General features: G+C 39.3%; 1 protein-coding gene and 1 long non-coding RNA gene across 2 annotated transcripts in view; one reads left to right on the forward strand and one right to left on the reverse strand.

Annotated features, from left to right (window-relative positions):
- Positions 1–6: 6 nt before the first annotated feature.
- On the reverse strand, positions 7–1,603 carry LOC111865901. The gene is made up of 3 exons (XR_002843059.2): positions 1,500–1,603; positions 1,101–1,193; positions 7–445 (listed from the first exon to the last, which is right to left on the reverse strand). It is a non-coding gene; the product is annotated as an uncharacterized LOC111865901 (long non-coding RNA).
- Positions 1,604–1,685: 82 nt separating this feature from the next.
- LOC111865899 (coiled-coil domain-containing protein 174) overlaps positions 1,686–11,401 on the forward strand; it is a 95,454-nt gene continuing 85,738 nt past the window's right edge. Inside the window, exons 1-3 of the mRNA XM_023854337.2 lie at positions 1,686–1,857; positions 2,497–2,699; positions 7,746–7,967. Of these exons, the coding sequence (XP_023710105.1) occupies positions 1,819–1,857; positions 2,497–2,699; positions 7,746–7,967 (464 nt within the window). The 5' untranslated portion in view covers positions 1,686–1,818. The remainder of the gene's footprint in view (positions 1,858–2,496; positions 2,700–7,745; positions 7,968–11,401) is intronic.

Raw genomic sequence — 11,401 nt, forward strand, 5'->3', positions numbered from 1 at the left:
GTATAATAAGTAAAACTTCCTACCTAGGAAGTAGTTAATAAATTTAATTACAAAATATAACCTGACATTGATTCTGCTCCTCGGTGTTTCACGCTGAATCAGGTAACCTGAAGATTGCAAGTCAATTATAAAGTAATGTCACTTCACTCTTACCCACACACATAAACAAGAGCCATCTCAGTCAGAGAAGAATTTCCCACACAGTTCTTGACTGAAATATAATTATTTTCAGATACAGGGCAGAATGAACTCTGATCATCTTCTGACAACTAGTTCCACACAGACCTCTGATAGCAAGTGCACTGATGATGTTAGTCTTCAGGGCATCTACAAACTGTCCCACAGTTGGATTATTGTTCAAACCATACTACGAACGAATAGCTTCAAATGTGTTCACAAGGTGATCATCAAACAGCTGTTGTCAGGTATTCACCACAGCACCACACTGAAAGAACATTAAAGAGGAAATTAGTGGGCTTCCTTACATGATGGACTTGTTCAGATTTGAAAATAACACACTTTACTTTAAAGGGACTGCCATTATAAAGCTTTTGTATATTTGATTAAATTATTCCTCATAGCAAAGTCTTTACCACCTTATTCTCTTATAAATCATATTACTGAGAGTGTGATCTGCTTTTCAAACATTTAACATATCCTACATAACTTGTGTACTGATAAGATTATATTGTAGCATCCTGTTGCATTCTTCCATTTTATAATAAATCTTATTTTACAGTCTTATGTGAAACTATTTATTAACTTTAAGTTTAAAATTTAAAACTTAAAAAGTTGCACATGACAGTAAAATAAGATTTATAATAAAATTGTATATTGATGTAGTTTCATAAGTAATGAATGATGATGACAATGACATTCTCGCTAGCCACCTGTAGCCAATACAGTGTTGTGGCTTGCTGCAATGATTGATATGCCTGAGTTCCACATCAGAAGTATTTATATTTACAGGGCTTATGAGAAATGAGGTTTCTTTCACTGCAAACGTTGGTGGCTACTTGGTAATGGTTGCACTGCAAACATTTTAAAGGATTAAGCAATACATAATAAAGTAATTACACCATGAATTAAAACAGACATACCTTGCTGGTTCCCTTGGAAAGCTGAAGAATTTGATGCCTTGCTTGCTGGATGACAAGCACCCAGCAGCAGCAAATGTCGTTTTCGTGTTTATACTGCAAAAAGCAATACAAAAATTATAACACCATCACGGTACTCTTAGAACTCTTTCACATTCAAGAGACAATCTCTGGGATAAACAGAAAGTTGCAGAACATATCATAAAAAAATATCATTTAGATGACAGTTCATGATAACCTGAAAAATTTTAGGCTTGAAAGAATTCTATGTTTCTAATTCCATTTGTGGTAGTAAGCATAATATTCATATACACAAATAATATGTTTGGCATGCAGCTGTAATTTCGTTCGCAAATGTCTACTTTCGTTTCGCAACCACATCAAATCAAAAGTCATACTTACCAATTTGCATATAATGCACCACCATAACTGCACGGAATTGTGGGTATTCAAGTTGGTTTGTTTAGGCTCTCTGATTGGTTGAGCCCAGCGTGAGTTTCGTCCGCCGCTCTTAGAGGCAGTAGTTACCGTGTTGCCCTTTCCCTTATTCAAGATTCCACCCCCTGATAGCAACAGTTATAGAACTACGTGCAGAGGTTGCTTGTGTTCTTTGGTTGGTCTCTCTGTTGCGTATTTTAGGCAAAGAGACGATAGGATTGCAAGGAAATTAATGAAAAGAATTTTGTAATTCAGTTGTTGCCGTTACATCACTGAGATAATAATGAAGCATTTTAAACAGATAGATATTGGTAAATCATCTGTAAGTTTTCAGATTGGAGTCATGTAGTTTAGTAATTATTGGAATTGTTCAGGTTAGATTATCAAATTTTAATTTTTATTACCTGCGTTATAAATTCAGAACTGTCGTACAATAGTAATACAGACTAACTCCTTATATTTAATCGGGAATAAGTTCTGGCAGTACTGAGTATGGACTGAGTGTGGATTTATGTTCTTACTTGGATTAAGGTTATGTTTCGTAGTTTTATTTTGCTGGGTGTTGCATCCAAAGCAGTGATATTCCATTCCTTGAAAAATCAGATTATTTGTGTTTTTATATTGTGAAGCCATTATTGTAATTGGAATTTCATATGGGGTGGCAGCGTTATCGGTCAAAGACTGAGTAAGAAGTCAGAATGCTACTATGAGTGGGCAACAGATTTTATTTAACACACATTCATTCTGCCTCAGAAAGTAAATCCTCTGCAGAAGTAAAGTGTTGATATCATGGAGAAGTACATGTATTTTTTTTTTTTGGTAATTTCTCTACAACAGCATTTTTACAAAAATGAAAATTCATGAGGCAGTTGTGTGCTTTTAATATATAAGAGTATAGAGCTGGATTCTTCCTTGTAAACCTGAAGATTCTGTTAGTAGTATGAGATTTCTTTTCTTTCAGCTTCTTAGTTTGAAAGCAGAGCTCTCTCGCAAGCAAGAAGAAGTAGTTAAAGCTAAGGCACGGGCTCAAGCACAATTCATACGTCCTTTTCCACAACCCAAGAAGCAGACCCTTTCAATCAAGACAAATGCAGGTGTTAGTGAAAGAGCAGAAAAGCATTTGGAAGAAGCAGAAGAGGAAGTGGATGCCTTTAAAAAGTCAAGGTGTGTGTTTGTATAAAATGATGGATAGAATAATGCTGCTACCAGGGTGCAACAGGATGGCAAATAATACTTGTAGGACTTTTTAGATAAAATACGAACCCAAATTAAAATAAAAAATTTGTCAGAATTTCAGCATCTGTAAAGGCTGGCTTAAGTCTAGAATGTGGTCGCCACTATCAGCAAACAACCAAGGCTCCAATTCCCAATAATACCATCCATTCCTGTTATACATTAAATAATGCGTGAATAGCAAATGTGCTTTACTGTATTTTGTCAGGGAGCCCTTTTTAGACTGTGAGTTACTGACAGTGATGTTGGTACAGCATCTCTGTTGACTGTTAAATGATAACTTCATGACATACTGGAATTTGGGTTACCAATATTTTTGTCCATCTAGAATTAATGTTTATTCTTTCACTGCCCATTTGTGTTACCATATGTGACCTACTGTTTAAATTACTTAAGCCAGCTATGATATCTGTGGTTACTGTATTCTGGGCTTGTTCTTAAATCTATAAAATGATTTTAACATATTTGCCTGATGATGGCTATTGATAGCCAAAACATGTAGCAGAGCCTTAGCTAGGCACTGATCTTGATATTTGTTGTGATGTGACAGTTAATAAAGAAGTTGTATATTGTGACACAACAGGATGCATGAAATGAAAATTAACATATTGCACTGCAGCACCCTATTGCACTCTGTATTCTAAATGAGCACTCACACTTCTCGCCGTCCCTGTGCAACTTCATCGATGTATTAAAATTCACACTTCAAAAATATTTGTCTCTTTCTGTTATTCAAATACTGCATGTTTCGGCCCAACTGGCTGGCATCATCAGGTGTACAAGTTGTAGAGGAACCTGCTGCCCCATTGTCACCCTGCTACAGTTTGTACTTTAAAGGTGTAAAATACTTATAAAATGTTTTAAAATATCATTCCATGATTATTTTCTTGTATGCACATGTGGGTGTGGTGTGTATTTTGTTAGTGTGTTGGCTTTTGTGAACAGCTATAAACAGCACCAAAGAGAAACCAACAGACCAACAAAATATACACCAGACCCACAACATGTGCACACAACAAAATAATTATATTTTTCTTTATTGTTTTTCTGTCTGAACACAACAGTGTGCCATGCCATTAAGACTATATAGAGTAAATGTGATTGAGATTTTGATAATTGTTGTCCTGAGACAGAAAAACAATCTATATAAATAAAAATGTAAATGTTCGTTTGAGTCTTACCGAAGATCTCCGAAACTTCTTCACCAATCACTTCGAAATTTTGACACAACGTTGCATTCAAACACGTGCGTGTTTTTGTGTGCCTATTATGTAGATTTCACACCCGTGACAGGTAAAAACAGGTAGTAAAAACCTGCCACATGTTCCGAATCCAGCAGTCGTTTCAATTGTAACGCTAGAACAGTTAGCGTATACTTCCATGGGAATGCAATAACAGTTTGCTGTTGCTAGCATTTCCTAAGCAACAGATGAAACTAACTCTTCGATAAGGTATTCCCTATCCCGTCCAAGCGCTGGCTATATGTATAAGAGAGTTTAGCTCCGGCAACTGTTCAGTATCGCGAGTGTCTCAAGTATCACGAGGTCACAAGTATCACAAGAGATTCCGAGTGAAATCACAGCATCCGCCGAGGTATAAATAGCCCACCTTGGACAAGAAGCAGTCATTCTCGGGGCAGATGCCAAAGGATACAGAAGAGAGCCTGGAGGTAAGCGCCAAAGGAGTTAGTCTTGGGATAGCCAACGCCGAATATAAACAGTTTTGATTTATTTTCATTTTGATTTAATTTTTCCTGTGACATTGCCTTGGAATTGGGCTGTGTCATGGAAACGCAATAACAGTGGGCCATTGCTAACAACAGATCGTGCCCTCTATTGCGTCCGAAACCAGGTTATGATAGTCCAGCTCCGAAGAGTGTTAAATAAAAATGTAAATGTTCGTTTTCTCTTATCGAAGATCTCCGAAAGTTCTTCACCGATCGCTTCGAAATCCAGTAGTCGTTTCAATAGTAACGCTAGAACAGCGTATACTTCCATTGAAACGCAATAACAGTGGCCCATTGCTAGCATTTCCTAAGCAACAGATGAAACTAACTCTTCGATAATGTATTCCCTATCCCGTCCGAGCACTTCGAAATGTTGACTCAACGTTGCATTCACAGAAGTCGTTTCAATAGTAACGCTAGAACACTTAGCGTATACTTCCATGGAAACGCAATAACAGTGGCCCATTGCTAGCATTTTTTTCTTCATCAGTGCAATCGATCTGCTTTAGTTCATTCAAATAATGCCTCGCAGAAGATCAAACTTGGGTTGTCGTACTCGCTGAGCAGAAGCAATGCGTCGAGTATTTGTAAATCAAACTGGAGAAGAACGGGCATCAGAGAACGAGCGAAAGAGACAAAGACAGGCTCAAATACATGCCGAGGAAGGAGCAGAGTGACGTGCAGCCAGACTTGAAGATGCGATCGGAATTGGGCTGTGTCGTTTACCATAGCGTTCATTTCGTGAGTATAGTTTATTTTTCATTTCGTTTTCTTAACTGTTCTCCTTATTTTTCAGTGCAATTGGCAGTGGGATTGAGCTGTGTCGATTGATCTGCGTTTGAATTGAAATATTTCATCCAAATAATGCCTCACAGAAGAACAAGCTTAGGTCGTCATACTCGCGAAGCGAAAGCAATGCGTCAAGTAATTTCAAATGAAACTAGGAAGGAACGGGCAGACTTAGCCACAGCAAGGTGTGGCCGGGCACAGCTAGTACAGAAATATATGTTAACCTTTAAGTGCCGAAGTGCCCCGTTGTGCCAGCAATGAGTAAGGTCGTCGTGGCCAAAGTACCCCGTTTTGGCCAGTCAGGCATTTAAACTCCGCTAGTGGAAGCGCGCACACATGCTGCTAGTAGAAGCGCATGCACAGTCCTTAATATTTATTTTTAAATGTAGTAATTATCAGACAGAATTGAGTAAAACCCTAATAGAGGAATTAAAATAATACCTAAATGAACAACAGCAAGTAAAAATATTCGTATGTATTATGCCAAAACTTATCCACGATCCAGTAATTTTAATGCAGATTCTGCAGTTAGGTATGTTAAAAATATAATGTAAAATTCGATGCACATACCTTTTTTTTTGTTACCTGCTTGATGTATATATAGGCTGAAATTATACTACAGTATTCGATTTCACTACGAACACACACGAAACAGATCGCACTCTGTATCTCAGCCACAATGCAGCTGTCTGTTCATTCAAATAGAAGGGGCAATAAGCTTTTGCAGCTCTAACGGAAGGTCTTAGCACTGAAGAAGGGACCCCTCTANCAACAGCAAGTAAAAATATTCGTATGTATTATGCCAAAACTTATCCACGATCCAGTAATTTTAATGCAGATTCTGCAGTTAGGTATGTTAAAAATATAATGTAAAATTCGATGCACATACCTTTTTTTTTGTTACCTGCTTGATGTATATATAGGCTGAAATTATACTACAGTATTCGATTTCACTACGAACACACACGAAACAGATCGCACTCTGTATCTCAGCCACAATGCAGCTGTCTGTTCATTCAAATAGAAGGGGCAATAAGCTTTTGCAGCTCTAACGGAAGGTCTTAGCACTGAAGAAGGGACCCCTCTAGCTTTCTCTTGAATAGCCGTGCTTTCATTCTTCTGTCCTTTCGTCAAAAGATTCGAAAATCCGAAGAGTGTAAGCAGTGCTAGCAGAAGACCAAATGATTTTATTGCTTCCATCTGTTTTATGACACCAGGGACTGCTAAAATTTGTCAAGTGTTACAAACAGAAATGAATTTATAATGCAGAACAACTCTGTGAAGAAATGGGAAACCATTTTTGCAGTATGCATCAAAATTAAAACACAAAAAATTGAAAATAAAGTAGAAGACTTTGTATTAAAAATTTAAAATCTTCCGTTATAATGTGCGACACTATGTTCTTTGCTGATATAAACAAAGTTAATTCCATCCATTTCTCATAAAAATTGAGCTAGATACAGCATTTTTAAACACAACACTTAAAATTGATTAAGCGCCTAACAGGGATGGACATTTAAAGGCAGAGTAGCAACGGGCATTTAAACGAGCACCAGCAGTGGGCATTTAAATAAACTCTGGCCAGCTCAAGCTTACCACTATTTCAAAGTCTGGCGTTTAGAGGTTAACACAACAGGATGCACTCCTTGAAGAAAATAATTATGGCATGATAGTTTAAAAATAATTTTAAAATACTGTATGTGTATTTTAGACCTTCAAAATGCAAAGTGTAGCAGTGTGACAAGGTGGCGGCAGTGGGCAGTGTCGTCTACATCTTCTACACCTGATGTTGATCTTTTGGGCCAAAATATGTAGTGTTCAAATAATAGGACAAGATTAATACTTTTGAAGTGTGAATTTTAATACATTAACAAAGTCGGACAGGGAGTGTGGGAAGTGCGATTCCTAATTCAAAATTATTTAACATTTTTATATTTCATGTAAAAGGGTGTTAGAATGGTTTACTTTTGTGTACCCCCACAAAGAACCCTGATATAAATTGGAATATAGATATCTGTAATAATATATACAAATTGCGGGCACCGTATATTACATTATGTTTCTTAAAATCACTTTTATTTTCTCCTTTTCTGTATTATTCCATACACTTTATCTAACTTCAAATGATCATAGGTTCATACATTATGTGTAACCCAAAAGAATTTTTATTTTAAAATGTCTGACATTGTTTGACTGTGTTCAAAATCTCTCATTTTTGTTGCCACACTGAAAATGGCTACTGGATACCAGGGAAATTTTCCCTTGAAATAGAGTGCCTAGATTGTTAAACTGAATGCCCTTCAGAATTTTATGCAGTGGCCTAGAATGAATGAGCTTTACCACTGTGTCCCCTGTGCACACACTTCCTTGATTACATTAGCTACATTTAAGTTATAAATGCGACTTCAGAATGAGAACGCTTTTGATTTTCTGGTCTTATACAGAGGAACTGTTTTTTTTAGAGCCGCCCTAGAAGTAAAAGCGAAGCTGTATGAAAAACTGTCACAGGATTCCTCAGCCATCACTGATGACACAAAGTTTCTTGTGAACTTCCAACAGAAAACTTCAGATAAATGTAACAAAAGAGAAGAAACCACTGCCACAAAGAAGCCTGAGGAAGACGAGGAAGAGGATAATCATTTCAGTGATGAATATGCCAATTCACTGGGTCCAGAGGAAGACTGGTATGCAGTAGGTTGAGAATGGAACGTTTGATCCTCTGAAACCTGAAATTCATTTCAATGAAATAACAGTAGAGTTCTTACCATACAGAAGACACATTGCCATTTTCCTGCATACCATTGTTGGGATAGCTCAGTCAGTGTAGTGATAGACTCTGGGCTAGATGGATGGGGCATGAATCCCAGCACATCCTGACTAGCGCTGGGACCCACCCAACCTCCTACTGAATGGGTACCAGGGGCTCTTTCCCTGTGATAAAGCAGCCAGGGCATGAAGCTGACCGCTCACCTCCATCTAAAGCTGAGGTTAGGAATGGTGGACCTATACCGCCACTCCCCCTTATGTCTTCATGGAATATTGCTTAAGTAAGCAGGACAACTTTACCCTTACCTTACATTCATACCATTCCCTTACCCCCTTCCAAGGATCTCTGCATCCTGCCTGTATAAGTGAACTGGTTCCTCACCCTATACATTTGAACCCTGGTGATGTAGGCAACAGGTATCCTACTACCAGACTGTATGGTGTCACAGCAGAGTTACCCACAATCTGATAAATTCATCTCCATTACAAACTTATCCGGCTAATTCTGTTTAGAGAAATAATCATGGTTTAGTGTTAGAACCATATGAAACACAATCGTAGTGTGAGCAAAGTGTTTCTAAATAGTGTTAAATCAGTTGGTGCATATACGTGGGTAGGCTGAAAAGTAGTGCACACATGCTTGTAGATCACGAACAAAAACAAATAGCAAGATCGGGCAAAAAGTACATTAAAGTACAATTCTTAAGTTTCAAAAGCATATATTTATTTTTCAACATAGTCACCGTTAAGGCTAACACATTTCTCCCAACGTGTAACAAGTCTTTTCATTCCGTCACTGAAAAATTCTTCCGACTTCTCTCGAATCCAGAACTTGACAGCTGCCTTCACCTCATCGTCCGAGGTGTAATGATTACCCTTGAGATCTCTCTTGAGTAGAGGAAAAAAATAAAAATAGCAAGGCGCAAGATCAGGGGGATAAGGAGGGTGTGGAATCGGTTCAAACTTCAGGTTTCACAGAGCCTCTTCAGTTGCACGCGAAGTGTGCGGACGAGCGTTGTTATGTTGCAAGACTATTGGCGCCAGGCTGCCTCTAACATGACAAACTCGATGCCAGAGGTGTTTTAGAGTCTGTACGTACTGAGAAGAATATACCGTTGCCCCTCGTTCCAGAAAATCGGTCACATAAACTTGGTGAGCATCCAAAAATACAGTCAAAAGAAGTTTTTGGCGGATGGTTGTGTTTTGAACTTTTTCGCCTGAGGAGAAGACGGATGTCGATATTCAGCGCTCTGTCTTTTCTCTTCCGGGTCGTAACGATGGGCTTATGACTCGTCCCCCGTCACAGTATTCAAAAGAAAGTCGTCTCCTTCGACACAGTAGCGCTGCAAAAGTTGCTCGCAGCATTACAATCGACGCTGTTTGTTCTCATCTGTGAGACGGCGTGGTACCCATCGTACACAGATTTTACGGTATCCCAATTGTTCAATAATGAAGCCGACACGTTCCTTGGATATTCCAATATGGTTTGCGATACGCTTTTGAGTGATTCGCCGATCATTTTGAATCAAATCGTTGACGAGTTTGCGATGATTATTGTCTGTGTCAGTGATCGGATGTCCGCTGCGTGTTTCATCAACAATTATGGCTTTTCCAGGCTCGCAACCACGAAATTTTATTACTCATCGATTTACAGTAGACCTATCAACAGCATCGTCACCATAAACACCCTTTAAACGATGATGAATCTCAGCAGGAGTCACTTTTTCAGCAGTTAAAAATTCGATAACAGCTCGCTGTTTAACTCGCGTTGACATAGCACTAGAACACGTCTCTTTGCTTCAGCGCCTCGAAATACACTGGATGAACGCAACGACCTCAAACCTGCGCATGCATATTGAGGGGGAATGTTACTTCCACATGCCACCTGGCGCGCTTCTGAAGGTCATTTTGTTCGTACTCTACAAGCATGTGTGCATTACTTTTCAGCCTACCTACGTACTTGCCACTGGGCTTTAAAGGTTTGAAGTGAGTGCAGTATGAGACATTGATCCATAATGTACTCATAAATGTCGGTCACCTCGTCAGCATATCTTTATCTTAAAAGTAAACCATCTCAGCATAAACCTTATGAATTTGTCTGAGATATTTCGGTAGTAGCTTGAAGCACTCAGGGAACCTAGTAAGTATTTGTATTTTACCAGATTTCTGACATGTCATCTTAGTCATGTGTTTGGATCATGAGACTTTACAAAGCAGAATGTTGAAGTGACGGGGGAGATAGCAGGTGCAAATCTTGGACAGGCTACTGACTATCCTGATCAGTATTGTTTGTGATATTCCTTCTTCTCCTTACAGTGCTGTCACAGTACTTAGTTCATGATCGCCTCCTTCCAAAACCTCACCTAAGATCACCTTCCTGGCTCATTTGCCTTCAGAGTCAAAACTCTGCAGACTGATATTCCAACCTGGAACCTCCTGAATACAAAATAGAAGGGCTGGCCATTTAGCTTACTGGATTTTCAAGAAATTAATTTATGCTTGGATAGCACAGTTGGTATAGCGACTGGTTATGGGCTGGACAACCAAGAGCTTGGAGTTCGAGTCCCGGTAGGGTCAAGAAGTTTCACTTCTCAATGTCGTCCAGACCATCTCTGGGGTCCACCCAACATCCTATACAATGGATACCAGAAGCTCTTTCCCAGGTGTAAAGCAGTGGGCCGTGAAGCTGACCACTCACCTCTAACCAGTGCCGAGGTCAAGAAAATGTGGAGCTATGCATCCACTTCCCCATACGTGTTCATGGCGTAGTGCTTCATGAGTTAAGCACAGGGACAATTTTACGTTTTACTAAAGTTCACAAATTCTAAGTTAGAGTGGCAGGTGCAATGATATTCCTGAATCAATATTTTTTGCTACTTACCACATTCCATTACTACTTGTTCTAACTGTCCAGTGCGTTAAGGCCCTTTGCGTTGGGAGCCACTCCTTCTCACCGTCCTTCTCCGGCAGTCCTCTGAAGAGCCCTTTTGTTGCTGGTTGCATCTGCTCCTCTAGCCGTTCCCTCTCACCTGTTGTTACTTCGAGTTGGCAGGTTGCTGCTGCATCCTTCCTATCCAGTTCTGTTTCCCTTTTTGTTGTTCTGGTGGATAATAGTTTGTGGGGTATGGGTTATCAGAGTGCTGGGCACCAGTAAGCTTACTGTAACGGCTTACATTTCGGGGAAAAGGGGGGATGAACTGGCAGCTACAGGTGCTAGGTACCGCATTCTCACTGGAGCGATGAGATTCGGTCTCAGGATGAATACGGGCCTTGCGTCAGCAGGAAAGAGAAGAGTGTTTTAGGTAGGCACTAACACACACTGTTTAATTAGCCGATCTTGCTACACACGTAC

This window comes from Cryptotermes secundus, unplaced genomic scaffold, assembly GCF_002891405.2.
Source record: "Cryptotermes secundus unplaced genomic scaffold, Csec_1.0 scaffold1713, whole genome shotgun sequence".
In the NCBI taxonomy this organism is placed as follows: domain Eukaryota; kingdom Metazoa; phylum Arthropoda; class Insecta; order Blattodea; family Kalotermitidae; genus Cryptotermes; species Cryptotermes secundus.